The sequence below is a fragment of the Arachis hypogaea genome, chromosome 3, assembly GCF_003086295.3.
Source record: "Arachis hypogaea cultivar Tifrunner chromosome 3, arahy.Tifrunner.gnm2.J5K5, whole genome shotgun sequence".
NCBI lineage: Eukaryota > Viridiplantae > Streptophyta > Magnoliopsida > Fabales > Fabaceae > Arachis > Arachis hypogaea.
The window spans coordinates 24,096,484-24,119,660 of NC_092038.1; the positions used below are offsets into that span (position 1 = coordinate 24,096,484).

The 23,177-nt window shown below is 28.9% G+C and overlaps 1 protein-coding gene across 12 annotated transcripts; it reads left to right on the forward strand.

Annotated features, from left to right (window-relative positions):
* The first annotated feature begins 934 nt into the window (after positions 1 to 934).
* On the forward strand, positions 935 to 4,523 carry LOC112789901 (uncharacterized). Of its 12 annotated transcripts, none has more exons than XM_072232612.1 (8): positions 935 to 986; positions 1,070 to 1,114; positions 1,536 to 1,571; positions 2,144 to 2,199; positions 3,074 to 3,154; positions 3,632 to 3,673; positions 3,827 to 3,959; positions 4,282 to 4,523. In XM_072232612.1, the coding sequence occupies exons 4-8, from the start codon at positions 2,197 to 2,199 to the stop codon at positions 4,383 to 4,385; spliced, it is 363 nt and encodes a 120-aa protein (XP_072088713.1). In that variant the 5' UTR covers positions 935 to 986; positions 1,070 to 1,114; positions 1,536 to 1,571; positions 2,144 to 2,196; the 3' UTR covers positions 4,386 to 4,523. The 12 variants fall into 12 exon arrangements, 10 of the variants coding, with proteins under 10 accessions (XP_072088713.1, XP_072088716.1, XP_025687838.1 ...); XM_072232615.1 differs by having other exon boundaries at positions 937 to 986; positions 3,830 to 3,959; XM_025832053.3 differs by lacking the exon at positions 2,144 to 2,199 and having other exon boundaries at positions 942 to 986.
* The last annotated feature ends 18,654 nt before the right edge of the window (positions 4,524 to 23,177 follow it).

Here is a 23,177-nt window from a genome sequence, read left to right on the forward strand (position 1 = left end):
CTGAACAATATTCTAAATTCTAATCATAATTTTTTTGACTAAGTTTTTTTTTGTTATATATTTTTTTTATTTTACTTTTTCGAGTTTACTTATATATTTTTCTTTCTAAATTAACCAATTACTAGCAACTACCATTGTATTTTTGTTTTCTACTTTTATAATTATTGGGCTTTTTTACCAAAATTTTTCTTCTCTATCCAACTCGCAAAAACTTTAACTCATAATTTTAACTACCGAAAAATCGAACCAAAAAGCCCATCCCATATCATAACAAAATCCATATGCTAGACCTATAGCCTATGTTTCCATTGTTTGCTGGGACGGGATAGCATGTAATATGCTAATATTGTTAGTCATGTGTATTTGATTATCAAAAAAAAAATTTCCTTTATTAAATTGGTGAATATTAAGGTTATATTGAAAATATTGACTATAAATTAAATTATTTAAAATTTAATACTGTAAAAAAAATTGATTTTGTGATTTAAAAATAAAATAAATTAGTCCCTATTTGATTAAATGACTGACAATGTTACTATTTGGTTAACTGAAATAAATCATTGTTAACAGATTAATATTTTGAAGAATAAATTATTTAATTTATTTCAATGTAATGCAACCACTGATTATTAAACAATAATTTATCAACTAAGTCGTTTTTTCCCTCTACAATTTATGAGCTAACTTTTTCTCTTTTTTTTTTCCGAACAGCTAAGTTATTTATTATATATATGACTATGGGTTAATTTGGATCATTCCCATACAATATCAGTCCAATTCATGGATTTAGCAAAAAAAGCCCAACTGCATAAATAAATACCAACCCAACTCTTTCCAAAATTAAGAGAATGATTAAGCAATTAATTTAAACATAGTTTTTCATCTAATTGCCTCATAACACTGGACAAATTTCTGCGTCCTATTAATGCCAGTCAGTCCGTGTCTCCTTCTATCATATCAACACGACCACGCGTCCTTCATAAGAGGTATCCACCTCATTTCAATACATGTTGAAATTTTTTCACTTCACCATGGTAGCATTGGCCTTTATTTATTACATTTTCTCCAGGTAGATGTTTGGGTTCTTGGTGTGTCTGCGATTGAAATGGCTGAGGTATATACTGAATCTCTGCTTTAATTTCCTTTGTATCCAAATGAGCTGTTAGTTTATCCACTGCGTGTTCATTTGAGTTTTCCTCTTACCCTTTTCTCCTTTTCCTATCACCTTCTGTAAGATAAGATATTTGTTACTGGGTTAATACTTTGTGTTTGTTTTGGGGTGTCTTCTAAGGTGGTTGAGGTACAAAGCATGTTAGTTTAAATATATTAAATATTTTTCGATCTTATGTAGAAAGAATTATTGTCATGAGGTTATATTATCACGTTCATCCATATCTTGTTATTTATGGTATTAACTCTTGTATTTAAATTGAAGTCTTATGGTAGTTCTCTTTATTTATACTGATGCGATATTAAACAAATTTTGCTGATCCTCATGCTTGGATTTGGTTAAATTTTGTTATCATATTTTTCAGGGAGTTCCTCCAAGATCATCAGTGCATCCGATGAGGGTTAGTGCTAAATTGATATTGAACGTTGTTGTATTAGAAATATCTAATCTCTATGTTCCTACTCTTTCTTAGCTGTTGTTTAACTTGTATTTATGTTGAAGTTCACATAAAGTGTGGAAGATTAAGTGTTACTGTTACAAGTTTGTCAGTTGGAGAAGCTTTGAGTATTTAAATCAGGGAGGAGAAACATAAATGCTATGAATTATAAGGAATGTAAACATTAGGCTGTATTTTGTGAGTTATTTGGATGAATAATTAACTAGCGATGAAAGGACCCAGAATTCCTCTCTCCCATACACTCTCACAAACTAGCTTCATGAGTGTGAAAGAACAAATGTTTTGGTAGTATCTGCTGTTAGTGCGAGCTTAATAGATTCCGCTTTCAGAAATATTTAATTTCTAATTTCTTTCCAATCACATTAAAATTTCTGGCAACACCTTATAAGCTGTACGCCTCTAAAGTCTGTAATACATCAGCTTAATTGGCTAAACAGTATGATGGGTGACACATGCCACACACGTGATTCTTTGGATGAAGTGTATGATGATCTTTCCTTTATTATTCTTCATAGGTTTTATTCATGATATCCATTGAGCCAGCTCCAATGCTTGAGGATAAAGAAAAATGGTTTGTTTCTTTACTATAATATCCTAGATATACTTTCTGCTATTAGTGAAGCAGTAAACTAGAACAGTTACTTGTTGGTTGTGTATTGATTTAGAATGCTATCTTTTGTTTTGATAGTAATATTGATCTTGAATTTTATTTTCTATGTGCTATATTAATATGTTGTGCTTCTGTTGTCTTTTATAAATCACCACTAAGTTGCTGCAAAACTTTTGCCCTTGTAGTCTGTACTCTCTGTTGAACAAGCTTATTTTACTAATATAAAATTTGAGGGGAAAGAAGTGAGAGCGTGTAAGGATTGATTGATTAAGATGCCATTAAACTTTGATCACCTAAAATGAGGATGTATTAAACTTAAAGTTTATGTAGTCAACTCTGGTAAGGAAACTATATAACCCTTGAGCGACTTATATTGTGCCCTCTTTAGCTAGTTGCATGCTAGATACATTCTTTTTCTATAAGGAAGAACCTCCTCAGTTGACCTAATTTGTTGGATTTTAAGTTCATGTAAATCTTGAACATTCATATAAATGGAAGTATGCTATCATGTGTTAAGGATTAACAATACGTTTTTCTTTCAATAAGAATTCTTAATCATCCAAATTCATTGTAATTTCTTCTCTTATTGTTATTATGTTCTTTTATTTTCCTGCTCATACAGAGAGACAGTACGAAGTTGGTCTGCCGCCTTATGTTCTACATAGATTACCAGGGCACTAGTTAGTATATATACCCCGATCATTTGAGCTATTTAAAAATTACGATTAATGTGCTATTATCACATGGCAATGTCCATATCCTAATTCAGTTATGATATCTTTAAACATGACAACTTGATATTGGTTTTATACTTTAATTTGATTTTCCTTTTCAGGTCTCTATTTTTCATGATTTTGTTGCGAAGTGCCTGACCAAAGAGCCTCGGCTCCGCCCCACTGAATCTGAGATGTTGAAGGTATGCTGTAATATTATTTTTTATCAGTAAATTATATGTGTGGGGGCCACCCCACAATCCATCCCCCCCCCCAAAGGCAAATAATCTATCCTTTTTTCCCCCGATAAGATTTCCTCTTTTATCAAAATAAGAGAAGGATGAAATGGTTTCAAAATTTGCCTTGGATGCTTAATGAAAAATCTGGGAAATTTATGAGATCATAAGAGCTTGTTTGGTCTGTGAAAATGTTATTTGTTTTCATTTTCAGTTTTTAGGTTTTTGTGAATCATGTCTGTTTTTGTTTCTCTGTTTTACTTTTTCTCCTTAATAAAATCCTAAAAATAGAAAAACATTAAAGGTAGATGTAGCTGTCCTTGTTATGCTTGTTTGATATTTTTGACTTCAGCTTGTGCTATTCTAGCATTGCTACCCTATTTGTTTCCACTATAACATATGGAGTTTCATCTTTTTCTTTTACTGCTTGTACAATTTAATCAGGGCATCAATGGCTTTCTTGCCCCAACTCCATTGGAAGATGAGGTATAACTGAAACTCCTTCCTGCCTCTCCTCTGTCTCTCACACCCACACATGTGCGCACAAACGAATTTCTACTCAGACTGTCTCATTTCATTGAAAAAAAATGAAAATGAAGATACTAATTTACATACATGACACATGTTCCCAATCTGAAGCAGCCCATGGTAACTTCCATGCTAAATGATGAATATGGAGATACTGTTCCATCCGGACATCAGAACCTAGCAGTGCAGGAGGCCACTGATCTTTCTTCAAGTGGTGGCGTGAGGGAAGATGATGGAGGTGAAGGTCTGTATTTCTTCTATCATTACTCTCGCTTTGTTCAACTCTTTTCTCAAGGTTGATATCCTAATGTTACTAAAGTATGAGGGAGTACAAGAATGGAAAAAGGCTCTGAGGTCTATAAGCCGATGTCATCTTGAGATAATCCTTTCTTTCAAGTGGTTGTGCTATTCCTAGTTAGTAATTACTTAAGGCATGCATGATAATGATTCTAACTAGCAATAAGTTTTCAGCTAAATTTTTGCCAAGCTGCTTTCTTCCATCTGCTTCATCTTGGGAAATGTGCTTTTAAATTTTCGATTCCTTTGATTTGTGTGGTTTATGGTAGAGTTGTTGCACCATAAGGGGATCCATAAAAGACGGAGAATGAGCAACCTGAAGACCCGATTGCTGGACTTTTTCTGGGCAATCATTGCTTTTCATGACATCTAGGCTTGTGTTTTTGTGCATTTGATGGTTCTGAAAACTAGCCGAGGAAAATTGGTGGCTGGTAACATATTGGGATGTGGCGTTTGTTCTTATTATTGGATTTGATGGAAGAATATTTAAGCTGAGAAAGGATTCTTGTCAGTTGTCAAGTTATTATTATTATTATTATTATTATTATTATTATTATTATTATTATTATTATTATTATTATTATTATTATTAACAATAACAATAATAATAATAATAAATATTATTATTAATATTAATATTAATGTTCTCACCTGTTTTATTTAATTCACCTAGTTTACATAAATTTTATAAATTTTCATGTCTTGCTCTTTCTTAAAATTTCTTGTAAAAGTAGCTCAATGTACAGATTGTTCGTATATATATTTTTTTGGAAGTAAAGAATTTTATACAATAAGGTGGAGCAATTAAAATCAACAATCAAACAAACACGTTAAAATATAGTCATTTCGAGTGTTGCTATCAACAATTTTGGGAGTCAATACCTTGTCATTTTAGGTAGCTGTTTACCGTTCTATTGATGATATCTTCTACCTCCAAGTGCTTATTCTGAAAAATTCTATTATTCTTTTCGAGCCAAATATTTTAGACAACAGTAAAGAAGTTACGGAATCATCTGGAATTATTGTTTATGTTCTCTTTTCTCTCTTGAAGCTGCCACCTAACTCTCAAAGTGTTGCTTAATATTATTTGGAATCGTCCATAGTCTACCTGACGTAAACAACCAAGCACACCACACCTTCCAAGAAAACTCAACTAATAAACAAGTAAAATATGTGCTCCACCTCTTTGTTACACAGTACACAAAGAATATCTTCCTGACCAATAACACCTAAACGAGTCCGTCTTTCTTTAGTGTTTACTCTTTCTACCAAAACAAACCAAGCAAATAACTCAACTCTTGGTGGAACATAGTTTCAAATAGTGCTAGTGAAACTGTAATTGGTGATATCTTCCGGGAGCATTTCTGCCTGCATAACCTATACAAACGAGTTAGTAGAAAAAATACCCCTTTTTTTTATCAAACTTTCATATGACTCGATCCTCTCTCAGAGTAGTTAACTTGGCCAATTGTAAGGTTGCATGGAGCTGATTAAGTAACTCCATCTTCCATTAGAACAACTCCCTCCTCCATTGAAAATTCCATATCCATTCCAGCCCATCCCAAAAACCACAATCCCCCATAACAAAAACCACAATCCCCCATAACAGAACCTCATTGGTTTGAAACCGAAAAAAGTCTTGGATAAGTATCTTTCAATGCCCCGTTTTGTAGCTAGCTGTCCTCCCAGAACTGAATCCTCCTTCCATCCCCTACCTTCCAACTTAGGCCCCGAATCAATTTATCCCTAACACGTTGATCAACAACCTGTAACCAATAAATATCCTTTCACGGACCACCCTGTTTAGGCACATATTGGCTAGCAAGCATCTCTGAATGATTCAAGTTATTACATGAGCACACAATCTTCTTCCATAATGGACAGTCTTCTTTTAAAAACTGCCACCACCACTTAAACAAGAGAGCTGTGTTACGATTCACTGCATCTCCCACATCCAGACCGCCTTGACTTTTTGGAATTTGCACTAGTTTCCACTTTACCACCGGCATCCCATCTTTCTCATCCTCCTTACTCTACATAAACCTCCTTTACAATGAAATAAGTTTTTTCGCCACAGACATCATCTCAAAAAACAAAAAAATGATGAATCAATTGGATTCTTTACAATCTTTTTTTTTGTTATAATAACTTATAAAATATTTGGGATAGGTAAAAGTATGCATTAAAATTTGTAATATCAAAGTATACTCTCAAAATTATTTTTAATGAATAAAAGTACATTTCAAGTCTTACATATTCATTAACGGCATTATATTTTTTGTTCATTAAAAACAATCTTTGTATTTTGATATTTATGAATTTTTGTATATACTTATTCATAACAAATTTTTGTGTGTATATTTGTTCATTTATTTTTTGTTTTAATGAAAGTTTGGTTCATAGAAATTAATGAAAAATAGAATAATCATTTTTTATAAAAAAATATTTTATACTTAAATATATTCTTTTATTTTATCTTATTCAATTTTGATTTACATTTAGACTTTTAAAATTTTACTTTTATCCGAATATGATCGGTTTTGTTGGTAAAAAATGGATATTAACTTATCTAAAACTTATTTTTCATATAATATATACTATAAATGTGTTTGACAAATACGTTACAAAAAAAAAAAGCACGTTTCAGTTTTTTAAAAGTTTTAATTTTTTGTTTGACTAATTTTTCTCTTTATGAATGTAGAAGTGATTTTATACTTAAAATCATAATGATAAAAAAATAACAATTTTTAGCTTTTACGTTTTACTAACAGGTTTTTAGCCATAGATATTCAACATTTATTTTTTTTATCAACTTTATCCTTTGTACATGTTATTGTATTATTTATGAAATTCTTATTATTTCTCTTTATATGAGTTTTTTTTATTATTTATTATTTTTGTTTTTTTATTACCTTTTTGTTTGATATTATACACTTTTATCATTGTGATTTTTTTTGCTGACTTTATAATTGTGATTTTGTGTGTTATATTTATTATTATCTTTTTATAATATAATTTATTGATCTCATTAAATAAAGTAAATTAAACAAATAAATTAATTATAAATAATAATAATAGTAAAAAATTATAGCATACTAAAAAAGAATACTAAAAATATACTAAATAAAAAACATATAAAAAAAGTATCAAAAAAATTAATATGCATAAAAAAATAACATTATAATTTAATGTCATGTCCTTTTTAGTAATTATCTATCTAAAAATAATTTTAACTAATATTATTCAAACAATATTTATTTTATCAAAAATCAATTTTAATATAGAATTATCAAACATAAATTATATTAACACAAATTTACTTTTACTAAAAATCAATTTTATAAAATCACTTTCATTTAAATTTCAATTTAACAAACCACACCACAGTCTAAACACACTAGAACAAATAACAATTATTTTAGTCTCTAGTATTTCTGTTAAGTTTTAATTGCGTTCATAAGTGTTCTATTTTTATTCTAAATATTTTATTTTTTCTATCTTTATCCTCCCGTTAAAATTAAAATTTTCTTTAAAAAATATCCTTTGCTCCATTTGGAAAATGAAAATACAATGAATTAAAAAATTTATCTACATAAAGAATAAATTAAGGTATCTAATTGAGATACATTGAAAATTAAATCATGGGATAGGTATTTTGAATAATAGATAGGGTTTGACGAAAAACATGATTATGTTTTGAATTAATTTATCTTATTTATTGATTTTAAGAGAATAATAGTATACGTGTTTGTTTGATTTAATTTACAATATTTTTATTTGTTTTATTTAATTTACAATATTTTTATTTTAGTCATTTTATTTATAACTACCTTGTATTATATTGTAATATGTTGAACAATATTAATCATATATGAAGAATGTTATACAAAAATACAATATGTATTGAATAATAGAATATATACATACAGATTTAATAAATTAGGAAAGAATAAATTTAAGAAATTCTAACAAAAATATGAATTGAACTGAAATTTTGTGTGTATTATACCAGAATTTAAACAAGTATTATTCTATGACGCATAGTGTTATAGGGACAAACATACTGACATGACACCTTCTAACTAGCTTTCATGTGTCTCTTCTTAAAGTTATTTTTGGAAAGTGATTATATATTAATGATAAAATTTGTTAATAATTAGTGATTAATTATATTAATCTTACTACACATTTAAATATTTTTGACAACTAAATTTAATCAAACTAAAATGAGACTCACGCAATGCGCAGAAGATAAATTAATAATAGTATATAATAAATATTAAAAATGACTATGTTTTGTAGAATTAAATTAAACACGTGTAAACTAAAGTTAAATTTAAAAGGTGTTTTGTTTAAAATAATTTGTAGTATAAAAGATTTAGATGTTGAAATTGTACAAAGTGACATTTTTATATGATGGTTTGATTTTTGTATTTGTTTTAGTTGATGAACTTAGTCTTCTTATGTGGCGCTTGTCCTCCTTTTTTTATTGGTTATTGTTAGAGTTGTTGCTTTTTTCTTTCTGTCGTAGGTTCCTGTAAAGGCATGTTCTTTATGAATTGTTGAGTTGTATGCACTTTATATTATGTTGTTTAATTTATTCCATCTTTGCATGTATGTTGTTCTTCCGAAAATGTGTCTTGAATTTATATGGTTTTCTTTCTCCTTAATCTTTTGATGTAGTTTTCCAATGACATCTACAATAAAAAGAACAAAAATGTGTAGTTTTTTTTGAATAAATTATTTTTAATAAGAATAATTAAAATAGTATAAAGTGAAATTACCTGTTAGTATTTTTCTTTGATCCACTCTGTCAAACAATGTCTCAAGTGATGCAAATTTAAAATAATGTTAAAAAAGGTTTAAAATTAGATCTTTAATTTCTTTTACAACAGTTGTGAGTAAAAAATTTGCTTACATTGTAGCTTTAATTGGTCTTCAAATCATTTGCATCTTCTATTTTTAAATTTTGTATATTATAGATTTTTTCTTCTTGTAACAAATGTTTGAATTTGGTCATCATATTTTTCTTCACAATTACATGAAGATGTGTTCCCTGCATTGTTAGTAAATTATAGTTGATAATTAATTTAAAAGGAACCATAAATAGCATATTGAAAGAAATATAATTTTAATGATATTAAAATATAATTATATATAAAGTATTATAAAATAATATAAAAATATAAAAAACAAAAATAATTAAAATATTTTTTCGTAAATTCAATTTAAAAATACAATAAATATGTTTGTTTTATACCTTTTCATCCAATATAATCATTTCTAAACAAAAAGATTCTTTTTCATTTGTGAGTGTTAATGTTTACTATAGAACGAATCACGCAAATTTTGATAAACCAATTGTCTATTTGTTTGGTGATATTGTCCAAAGAATAATGTTCCATTGAGTAAGTTTGAGATGTTGTGTAGTGCGAAAATAAATTTTTTGTATTAAATTTGATATTATTTGAAGAAATAGTGATAAGAGACTTGTATAAAAAGTTCAAATAGTATGAAATTTGAATATTTGTAATATAAAATTATTATGATTAATAGATTATTATGACATTTGTAATATGAACGTTTATTAAGAATAGATTGTTTATAACAGTAAGATATAATAAATATAGGGATATAAATTTTTGTAGGTTATAAATTTGATTAGACACTATTAATTTCTAATTATTACTTATATATATATATATATATAAATTGCTAATTTAGAAATAATAGTTGATTTGGCAAAAAATTGAGTAGTTGATTCTAAAATGTTGTCAAGTAAGCGATGTTGCTGACATGACATTAGTAGGAAGAGAAAGATTTATTAAGAGTAATGTGGATAAACTTATCCATCTACTTTTATATATTAAGAATAGATAGATTGGTCCAAACCCAACAAAAATCACTTTTATTAGTAAGAGCGTGAATACACTCTCCAATTCCCTAACAACTAATGTGAACAGTCATATCTTTCTTCTTCTTTCTTCTTTTTTCTCCACGTACTTTCTTCTTCTTTTTCGCATTCCTCTTTTTTTGTGTATTTTCTCCCCATCGTCGTTCTTTTATTATTGTTGTTGTTGCTGCGTTTTTTTCTTTTTCTCCTTTTTTTCCTAGTAATTTTGTAACATTGATTTTTTCTTCTCTTTCTTTTGGTTTTATTTCTTTTAAGAGAGTGAACACGAAGAATTATGAAAAAATAAAATAAGAAGATGAAGAAGAAGAAGTAACAAAAGATGAAAAATTTTGAATTATGCAAAACTTATCAGGACAAATAACACCGAAATTTCTTAATAATAATACATAAAATTTCGTCGTTTTTACACTGAAATTTTGCTACAGAAGCACAAAAATGTCTTCTTTAATGCTGTATTTTTTTTCTTTTTTTTTCTCTTTCTTTCTTTTTTCTATTGCTCTTATTTCTTTTTTTAGAAGCATTGATTTTCATATTAGACTTGAATCAATATATTTGTAATGTATTATAATTTTATTTAGTTGAATGAATATAGGTTCATCATCTTCTTAGTAATTTTACAGTATTATATATTTCTTCTTCTCCTTTATTTGATTTTTCTTATTTATTTGATTTTTCTTATTTTTATTCTTGTTAAGAGAATAAAACGAAAAACAAAACATGAATAAGAAAAAAAAGAAGATGGTGATGATGAAAAACATAAAGAAGAAGAAGAAGAAACACAGAATATGAGAAAGAGAAAGAGGAAGAGTTTTGAATTATGCAGAATTTATCAAAATAAATAACACCGAAAATTTTCAACAATAATACATAAATTTCTTAGTTTTATACCGAAATTTTGCAACAAAAACACAAAAATGTCTTCTTTAATAATGCTGTATATTTTTCTTCTTCTTTTTTTTCTGTTGCTCTTATTTCTTCTTTTAGGAATATTACTTCTCATATTAGATTTGAATGCACATGTTTGTAATGTATTACAATTTTATTTAGTTGAATGAATGTAGGTTCATCATCTTCCTTGTAATTTTACATCATGCGTTTTTTCTTCTTCTTTGTTTGATTTTTTCTTGTTTTTATTCTTGCTAAGAGAGTAAAACAAGATGAAACATGAGAGGTAAAACAAGAAGAAAAAAATAAATAAGAAAAATAGAAGATATTGACGATGAAAAAGAAGAAGAAGAAGTAGCAGAAGATGAAGAGAAGGAAGAAAAAGAGTTTTGAATTATCCAGAACTTATCAAAATAAATAACACTAAAATTTTTTAACAATAACACATAAATTTCTTAGTTTTTACACTAAAATTATAAACTACTAACAAACTACATTGACTAGATTCAAATCACACCTCAGTCATTTAATTCGATTCAAAACAATAGTCCAATTAGCCTTGGTTCAATTGATACTCTAAACTTGAATCATTCATTGTGTTCGAAAATAAAATACCTGTTCAAAGCTGTTTTCATTGCTTGATTTCCAAAAATTTGATCCAAATCTTCAAATCAAATAAAAGAGCATTGATCTTGAACGAAAATAATGCAGAAAACGAAGAAAACATAGAAAAGGAAGAGAACGTAAAGAATGCAGAAAACATAGAAAACATAGAGAACATTCGAAAAGAAAACTAAATCCGAATAAAAGGTAGTTATATATATTAGCGCGTTAAGTCAAAAGTTTGTTAGAAATAGTCGTGTGTGAGAGAAAATTAGGTTAAAATTACTTATTTAGACTTGATTCGTTAAATAACTTGGATGTAGAAATTAATTGTAATTATATATAGTGAGATTTGTCAATAATTTCAATATTCAATATTATATCCTTTTTTATAATATAAAATAATTACACTGATTCTTTCTTATATCTCCATGAAATCATGAACGTGTTTTATTTACATTACATAAATGCTTGTTCTAGAGCAAAAGTCTTTTGTTTAACTTTTTATTTTTTTTTAATTATTTCATAAATAATAATGCATTCTTCGGTTTTGGTCTTGTAGGCAATTATTTTTTACCGAAATCATTTACACTGCATTATATAACATCCTACCATACACAGTTTTAAGTTTAAGCTGTAAAATAGAGATAGTGTGGTATTACCATTTCTAAAAATAATATATATAAAGAACTCAAAATAATCCTAGTTCTCTATCAAAAGCCTCTACAAGATACAAGAGCTAAGCAAAATAAGGAGAAGTCTATACAATACACACACATACATTAAATAACCTAACAACGACATCCCAACTCCGCTGTGCCAGAAACTCCAGTCGCCTAGCAAAGTGCCTCTCGACCTGCATCTGAAAAATACAAATATCTGTACGGAATGAGAACCGGAGGTTCTCAACATGGTAAAGGTGCCACATACATAAGATATAATGTATCGGGAAAGCCAGAGGCGATCCTAGAACTCCGACGCTCATATTATAAAACTTAAGGATTTTAAAATGGAAACCATAAGCAGGGTGGTTTTCTAAGGTTCTTAAACTTAACCAAACTCTAACTAAACCCCTCCAAAATCCTTCTCCTTCCTCCAAAATTCTTCAGAACACCAATAGAGTTACACAGACAAACAAAACAAACACATTTAGAGTACAGTTAATGCAGGTAACAAGTATAATAAATAGCAAATTGATTCACATAGGCAAACCCAATTAATGCACAAGTAACCAAAACAAGCATATGCATATGATGTATGTCTGTCCTATGGCTAATGAGACTCATCTGTCGGTTATAAAGCCAACCCTACATATTCGGATGCTAAACCCTAGACAGTCCCCGTGCGCGCATCCCCAAGAGTCTATGCATAGCTTTTTCTCATTCATAAATAAATTCTGCTGATTAAGAGAATTTTTGAGGCATTAAAGTGTCCGGCCACATCTTACAACGTAGGGTCAATAGAGTATCGAGTCTCGACCTGGAGCACGTGGTGGCAAGCCACTGCATCTTACCCAGGAAAACTCATATCTCAGATAAAGAAGTACATAAGCCACATTCAAATTAATATTCATTCATTCATATCATCATGGCCACCCAATTCATCATTTATTTTAATTCATATTCATTCATTCAATTTCATTAAGGCCATATACTTCATACATACACTATTTCTGCACTTTCTATTCATAATTCATCATGTCTCAAGTTTTATTCACCTCCAAGTTACCTCTTTTTCATAGATTAATCTCTTTACTATACTTAAAACCAACATTCAGGGACTAAAAGAGTAATCCTAGGTTGAATTATATGTCACTTATTCAAACTAGTTCTGAACCAATCGAAAATTATGAGAGTTATACGTCGCACACTTTTTAACGCATAATTCTTAGTTAGATTAAAAAGTCATGAGAAAGTGTTTTCAAGCTAATTCCAATATTAAATTTCCCAAAGTAATACTAGAATCTAAAATGGAGTTAGAATATTTTCCAACAGTTCTAATCTTTAAGGATAAAGAACGAAAACTTAATCATGAAATAAATCAATGTAAAAACCTCAAACAAAATAAAACACTTAGATTAATAATCCATAAAAAGATGAACATAGCTCCTAACCTTAACAGAGGAGATTTAGCTGCTCATAATACAGAGAAAACCAAAACAGAATTGTAAAGTGTGATAAGATGTAAAGTGGTTCCCATCGAATAGTTCTTTGGACTTATTTATTTTCTAACCTAAACCTAACTTTCAAATTCAAAACAAAATCAAATCAAATCTTTCCTAATTAATCTCAGCTAAAGTTGATCTTCTCCTTATACTTGAAACTCGAAGCTTGGCCATTCTGATATTCATTTAGAACATGGACCTTGCAATTACTCTTGGAACTTTGAGAGTTGGCTTGACACTTGGGTGAAGTGAGATTGCACTTGGATTATCACTGGAAGTTAGCCCAAGAATGGTTATATGGGTGTGTAAGGTGGCGTGCCCCTTGGAAAGTTGTTTGGACTTGGCACACGCCTTCAAGTTGGTCTTTTGGAAGGCCTCCTGATCTTTATCCTGGTGTGCCGCTTGAGATTCTTGGTGTGGCACACCCTTGGTTAAGGGCTGGTTAAAGGTTGAAGGCATGTGAAAGGGTGAGGATGGGCGTGGCACGCCCTTGGCTGGGTGCTTGGTGGGGGCACGAAGGCATGCCAATTTGAGTGTGGGGCGTGGCATACCCTTGCTTCTTGGGAGGTGAGGCACGAAGGCGTGCCACTTAAGTTGGTTGGGCGTGGCATGCCCTTATCCCTGGAGGTTGATCTCTTGTTTGGCATGCCATATGAGAATGGGGTGGCACGCCATGCATGGAATGAGTGTTTCCTATCTATTCTTGCTAGTTTTCTTTCAATAATTTTCTACAAAACATAGAACACAAAGTACTCAAAGTATATTGACTAAAAAACATAGGATTTAGAGAGAAATCACTAACTTAATTAGAATAATGAACTAGGAAAATCACTAAAGATGCTCATGTATTATACATCTCCAAATACCATGACCCAAACACAAATCAAAAGTAATTCACTGATCAAATATATCAATAAGTTGACAAGATAAATTAGGAATAGAGGAAAGAAACCAAATGCCCCCTTAATGCCCAACGACTTCAACAATACCAATAGCATAAAAGCCAAGCCCTTCCCAGAAGGTTTTTAGATTATGAAACCGATAGTGGGTTGCAACGAAAATAATAAAAGAAGGTTGAAATCTTTTTACCAATTCTCTACAATGAACTCGTGCCAGTTTGTTAGAGGCACCTCTGATTTTCCAGCATAAGAAATTTAAACTATGCATAAACAAATAAATTGAAAAGAAGCTAGACCTCGACAACGGCATTATCCTGCACTCTTTTTTGGTGTCGGTGACTTGTCATGCTTCACGACCTTCTTTGCTAATGGTACCTATACCAAACTATACTTTTCCACTAGCGATGATTGAAGGAAACAAGGTATGAGGCATTTTTGTCCTACTGCCAAAGATGGAGTGTTCTCGTCCTGTTTGCGAACCTGCATTAAAGTTCCAACATTTTCCCCTACTACTCCCATTGGATGTTGGTTCTGAATTATTTTCGACGACCTCAAAAATCCGAGAGAGACACCTGACTTCATCCCTAAAGATTGACCTTTTTGTTTAAAGAAATAATTTTCTTTCTTATGAGCATATTAGGCTTTATTGTTTAAAGGCCCAACTTTCACATTGGTTTTATATGACCCAAGTTTTGCTTTATCTTACCTATTAACCACAGTCTATCCATCATCAATTCCATAAGCTACGTGATTCCAATACAATATTCTCTCACTTATCACCGGATTTTCCTCATGCAACGAATTCTCTCTACAATTATTGCTATTTTCAAAACCACGCCTATCTTGGAGGGTTGCCGTTCTTGGATTCTCCAATTGAGGTTGTTGGAGCTTAGATGGCGTGTTAGACTTCTTTACACCATTCTTTCCGAGCACAACGACATCGTTGTTCCCGGTGTCACCACTCCCAGATGCTTCTTTCTTATCATTCTCAACCACCACTGGCTTTGGTTGTTATATCTCTCTGTTTCCCATGGTATACTCACGAGTAACATGATCATAAGAAGAAAATGCATTACATATCAAGTGAAAACTCTCATACTCCACGTCGAAGATTCTATCATCCACTTCAACCGTGCATAAAATGGGCATTCTCAGGTTGATTTGAATACATGCCCTCGCATATTTTTCTCTCTCTGTCGACTTGGTGGCTAGATCGATATGGATGGGGACACCAACGACAGATACCACTTGCTTCATAGCTTCTTCATAGTACCATACATTTAAACCTTGAATCCTAATCCACACCATAGAAGACCCAAAGGTCCTTTCATTAGGGCAAAAATCGATCGTCTAAGGTTGTACGGCAACATATGATCCTGCAATCATCCATGGTCCCCCAAAAGAACTATCTCCTTATCTTCAGCAAGATCAAACTTAACTAAGAAGTAGTCATACCCAACATCCAACACGTCACAACCACCTTTCAATCTCTAAACACCTTTTAGTTTGTAAATAATAGCCGAGAAACTCATGTGCTTCCCAAGAATCTTGATGACGATGGCATCCTTGTATGGCCGAGCAAGTGCTATCTATGCTTCCTCAGAGAAGATCGCTTTCGGGGGAACCCCATTACTCTACTTACCAATAACCTTGGCAAGCCTCTCACCCACCAAAGAGGGATCCCTCGTTGTAGGTTGAAGAGTAGAGAGGCTCAAAACCTTGTCTCGAAACGAGATATTGACTACCTCTTGCTCTCTTATTCTCGATCCTTCCTCAGCCTTTTTGCCCACCTACGAGCCACCGGATGCATCCCACCAACACTCTCCCTTATTTCTTCCGCCGGCATAACCAGCGCCCTCACCGTGTTTCACTCTCACACTCTCGCTCCCACTCTCTCCTTTGCTCATTTCAAATTTTTCTCTCAATGACATTTGAAATAGTTATTTAACAACTTTTATGTTTATTTTACAGTTATTTAATTTAGTAATTTAACCAAAAAATATTAGTAACTTAAAAATGTCTATTGGTATTTTAATTTATTTTTATTTAAATATTGCATTTTGATCTAAGTTGAATATTAATTTATTTTTTAATTTAATAGAGGCCTCGTCTCCTACTTCCTAAAAGAGTTAGCCACACTCTTGCACCACCGCCCACTGAACGCCATTCTTCCATATCTGAAGGAGACTGTGTTTGGCGACACAGTGCAACTTAAGAACTTTGTGTTTGACAATACCCTGATTTCTGCATTCGTGAAGCGCTGGCGCCGGAGTCCCACACTTTCCACCTGCCTTGGAGTGAATGCATAATCACTCTGTAGGATGTTGCGCACCACCTTGGATTACACACCAATGGAGAGTCAGTGGGTGGCTGCTTGAGAGATTTTCAAACATTGTACCAGCACCTGACGTGGGATTAGGTTGAGGATCTCCTTAGTGCTAGGTCCACATGATTAGCAGTAGGAGAAGCAAAGGAAGGAATCCTTTTTGATCATGCTCACGTGGCTTAGGGACAAGATGCAGCCTATGCCAGCTGGTGCAGATCTTACCACTCTTCGATAGTACACGAGGTGCTATATATTGCTGATGATTGGAGGTTATCTGATGACGGATAAGTCGAACAATATGGTTCATATTAGGTGGTTTCTGTTGCAAACAAACTTTGATAGGTGTCGCAACATATATTGGAGTTCTGCGGTGCTTGCTTGGACGTACCATTCGTCGTGCTTTGCAGCACATCGAGCCACCACGGACATTGCGAGTGCATGTCGTTGCTGATGTCTTAGATATACCATCGATTTTCGGCATGGTGCAACTTTATATATCATAAAGTGGCTCACCAATATCCAAGATTCTGTTTGAGTGTAACATGGAGATTCCAATGACATTCTGCTGTGGCTTGCCTGCAATGCATGTGGTACTTTGCTCGATCAGACTCAACAATATTGTACTCAGCACTCATCCGAATGTTGTAATTATTCACACTTAGCATGACAGCCTCTCTGCTCTTGAATTTATGTCCAATGCGAAACTCCATGCTGTCATCTGTGTTGTAATCATCTCCTCCCATATTGAAAAATGGAGTATCCTCATGCATCACGTTAAGATTCAACGTGTGATAATGGCTAGCTACAACAGACAACTTCGGAACTGGCTTCGAGGCAAGCAGAAGATATTGAACTGTTCCACCGTCCCTGGTACAAACACCTCATCATCACCAGAAGAATCACTTTCGTTGCTGTTGGCGACGTATTCTTCATCCAAATTCTTACTATCCACCTCTATGTGATCCACTAGACTAGCACAATGCGAAGGTGGTGGTGCAAGAGGTGGGTTATTTTGGACAAAATTCGAGTGTCCAGAACCACCACCATCTACATCACCTATCTCCGCAAATAGCTCCATAACTTATTGGGTCATGATTCTTCCGTGGACATCAAACATCAAGTGCACATGCTCATCACCCTCCAAGCAAAAAATATGAAACTGAAATACTCTATTTTTCATCGGTGCTAACAATCTATACCGAACTCTTCCAACCTTTGTTGTTCCATTAGCACCCAAATTCGTCAATATTATGCTTTTCAACTCAAACAAAGAACCTAATCGACGAGTGCACAATAAAATAGGATTATCACACTCGAAAACAACTTCATCGTCATTATTTCTCATGTGACAATTATGATATACACTCACAAAAATATATTCAAACGTTCTTATTAAACTTATTGAAAGAATAGGGAAGAAAAATGGATAATAAGAACTGATTTGCTAATGACTAAGGCTACTACTTGCAGATTTTTTTATATCTAAGTTAAATTTATCATACTATATTTCATTTATAGTGTAAATGAATTTATTTTTATTTTATTTCGTTTATAGGATAAAACGAGTGGTATGTCTAAAATGAGCACAACAATTATGTGCTTATTAGAATGCCATGTTTGTATAGGCCATTAGATATTATTAGATGAAAATCAAAGGCTAATATAAAAGAAGAGCATTGATAGACTCTAATAAATTTAAAATATTCTAATACATAAATAAATACTTTAATACACGACTTTAAATGGCAACAAAATCTTTTATTTTTAAATAATTAAATATAAAATATATAAATACAAAATATATGAGTATTTTTTATTCATTAAGATTAATTATTATGCAAAAAATTTTATAATATTAAAAATTATATTAAAATAATATTTTAAACTATAACATAAAATTATAAAATAATTAAAATTTTATTTTATATTATTTAACAAATACTTAGATTATTATATTCAAAGTTTATTAACTAACTAATTTTGTTAAAGATATTATTATATAATATAATTTTTCATCAAAATATTTTAAAAATATAATTTATTTAAATTGTTATATATAATACATAAAAATATTAACCTTTTATTTTTTAAATTTTTTAAACAAAATAAATAATATAATTTTAAATATATACTTATCACATTATATATTTACATATATTAATAAGACCTAAACTAATCAAATTTAGGTAATTAAAAATATAAAACATATAAATACAAAAAATAAAAATATTTTTTATTCATTAAAATTAATTATTAACATGAAGACCGTGCATTGTGCGCTGATCTTTTGCCCATTGCCCATTGAGTTTCTCTCTCACTTTTTTTATAGTCCTTCTTGTTAGTCTACATCAAATAACATATTAAATTTATTACATTAAAACTAAAAAAATATATATTTTATTCTTGAATTTAACAAAATATATTTTTAATAAATTTTATATAAAAAAATATTTTGAAAAAAATATTTATACATCAATTATATATATATATAAATCTGATCGAATTAGAGAATAAAAAATTCAACTAAAACAATAAAAAATATTTAAAAATGATAAAAATTAAAAAAAAATTATTATAAATATATCATTATAAATATTATATATAGGAAACTATAAATATTAAATTTAAAAAATAATTTTCAATTTTTAATTTATCAGTTATAAGTAAAAAAATAAATAAATAAACGGACAAATACATATATACTCAAATTATATAAACGGACAAAAACATGTATTTAAAATTATATTATTTATTTTATTTAAAAAAATTAAAAAAAAATAAAAAGTTACTATTTTTATGTATTATATATAATATTTTAAATAAATTATATTTTAAAAATATTTTGATAAAAAATTATATTATATAATAATATTTTTAACAAAATTAGTTAATTAATAAATTTTAAATATAATAATCTAATTTTTTGTCAAATAATATAAAATAAAATTTTAATTATTTTATATTTTTATGTTATAGTTTAAAATATTATTTTAATATAATTTTTAATATTATAATTTTTTTATAATAATTAATCTTAATGAATAAAAAATATTCATATATTTTGTATTTATATATTTTATATTTAATTATTTAAGAATAAAAGATTTTATTGCCATTTAAAGTTTTGTGTATTAAAATATTATCATTTAAAGTATTTATTTATGTATTAGGATATTCTGTATTTATTAGAGTCTATTAATGCTCTTTTTTTATATTAGTCTTTAATTTTCATCTAACAAGTGTAATTTCCCGTGCTACGCACATGATAAGATTGAAATTATAATTTTAAATTATTTTTTAAAATTAATTTGAATTATAATAATTTGATTAATAAAAAAGTAACATGTTATGCATTGTTTATTTTTTTTAATCTAGTGTTAATTGGATTAACTCTAAAATAGTTATTAATCGGTTTTAATAATCTATTTTTTTCAATAAATCATACATATATATTGAATATGATCATAAATAATATAGTAATAGTTAAATCCACCAACAAATATATTGGCTATTATCACACACTATAAAACAAATTAAATATAAATGTTATTAGCACTTATAAATCTATAAAATCGCACAATCTTTGATTCGTGCAAGGGTTTACTTATCAAATAAACTTAAAATATAAATAAACTTAAAATATAAACAAAAATATTTATAAAATATACCTAGCATCACTTGAAAGAATCATGAAAAATAATCAACTTACTTTATCATCCATGAGAACCATTTTTATGTAAGTCATCTTGTTCTTATCAAATTTGGATGGAACTGTCTATAACCTTATAATTTTTTCCTTTATTTTTCAATTTTTTTCATTACGTAATTTACCATAGGTAACACTACTGTGATAGAATCGTAGTTTAGTAGCCCTTAGGTATGAAAAATAATAAACAGAAAAAATCTACATCTGAGGTACGAAGTTTTTAGATAATAAATAATTGTAACAATTCACTAATATATATATATGGAAAAGTACGGGGAGCCAATAGAATATCTGTACAATGCGTACAATGGAGGTTTAGGGAGTATTAGAGATATAACCATTAGTGTTACCCTTTTCCATCTATGTAAGCCTCTAGGATGAGTGGTATCATGACATGATATTAGAGTTCTAGATTTGAAAGGCAAATCACCCATATAAACTAAGTTGGGAAAAAATTTATGTGATTCAACCAAACTAAAACCAATAATCGTTACAGGTTCAACCAAGAGTACATTTCTATGTAATTTGAGTTAGTCTAATTCGAATTATATATTCACAGTGATTCGAATCACGCACATAAGCACTAATTCGGATCAACCTTATTCGAATTACACACTAATTCGAATCAGAGTGATTCGAATTACACACAAAAACTCATATACTAGTTCGAATTGGACTAATTCGAATTATAGAATATTTGTCAAAAATATTAGAAAAATATTAGTGTAATATAAAAAAATATACTACAAAAAATATAAAAAAATTATAAATATTAGTTAAATGTGAATTCTATAGCATAAATCTAATCCATGCAATTATTTTAATACACCAACAATTATATCTATATAGAGCCAATGCTAAATCGAATTCAATTAGTTCGATAAAATGAGTCTATGAAAAAAATTGTATTTTATAAAGTTTAAAATCTTTTATTATGTGATAGGTTAGTAAGGAGTACATTACAAATTTTTTATAGTACTCATTATAACAATGTTTAATTTAATAATTGTTATTAAAATTTTAGTTGTACTCGTTACAAAATAAATAATTATAATATATAAATATAAAATGAATTGACAAATTTAAAAATAGAACAATCTAATAATATTGAAAGTCATTTAATTTAAAAACGTAATTTAAAAAATAAATCCTTCACATACTTACGTAATTATGAATTTATAATATGATAAATACTTCCCAAAAATCTATTCTTATGTTTGACTTCTAAATACCAAATTATTTATTTAAATAGTTTAATTTTTATTTAACCTAATATAATAAAATATGTTTAAACCTCTTTCTTATTTTTATTATTATTATTATTATTATTATTATTATTATTATTATTATTATTATTATATTCTCTCATTGTAAATAATTTTATAAAATGTGAAAATTTGTTAGAAGATTGTATGTGTACTAAAAATTTGTTAGTCAATTTATGTAAATCGATTTAAAATACTTTTTATAATACTCATGTCATCTTTTAAGGAAGTTTTATAAAAAAAAATTATTGTGATTATTTATTTAGTAATGAGTACAACTAAAATTTTAATAACAATTATTAAATTAAACATTCTTACCATGGGTACTATAAAAGATTTGTAATGTACTCGTTACTAACCTATCACATAATAAAAATATTTAAACTTTATAAAATGCAATTTTTTTATAGACTCGTATTATCTAACTAATTGAATTCGATTTAGCATTAGTTCCATATAGATATAATTGTTGGTATATTAAAATAATTGCATGGATTAAAAGATTTATGCTATAGAATTCACGTTCAACTAATATTTATATATTTTTGTAGTATATTTTTTTATATTATATAGCATTTTTTTCTAATACTTTTGACAAATATTTCACTAATATTTTTCTAATATTTTTGGCAAATATTCCATAATTCGAATCAGTCCAATTCGAACTAGTATGTGAGTTTGTGTGTGTAATTCGAATTACCTGATTCGAATTAGTGCTTGTGTATAATTTGAATTAGTGTGATTCGAATTACTGTGAATGTGTAATTCGAATTACATAGAAATGCACTCCTGGTTGAACCCTATAATGATTATTGATTTGGTTGAATCATGTAAATTTTTTCCAGCTTAGTTTATATGGGTGATTTGCCCTATATATATACACGATACTAGTTCTACACGATAATAATTAACAAATATTTTCAATGGAGATACTTGCTACAATTATGTGAAATTTATGCCATTATATTTTATTAACCTTTATGATTAAGTAAATAGAGATACTTATTCAATATATATGTTATCTACGTTAATTATATGCCAATATTTTTAGGAAAGAGCTAAAAGAGGAGATATATAAATATATATAATATTATTGCTATATGAAAGCATATATAAATTGCTATATTTTTTTATTATATTATATAACTTAAAATTATAGTATCATATTATTATTAATTCTAGATACTTGTTAATCATGCAATAATTTTTTATTTTTTATATCCATATGTATTCTTCGATCCCCATTCATATGTATAATTAACAATTTTTTTAAATAGTGATGTTTTAATTTTTCTTTTCTTTCACGTATATTAATAATGTTTTGTTCATAACAAAAAGTAAAAATATAATTATTCAAATTTAGATTTTAGAAACGTTAAAAGTAACAAATGATCTATTTTATT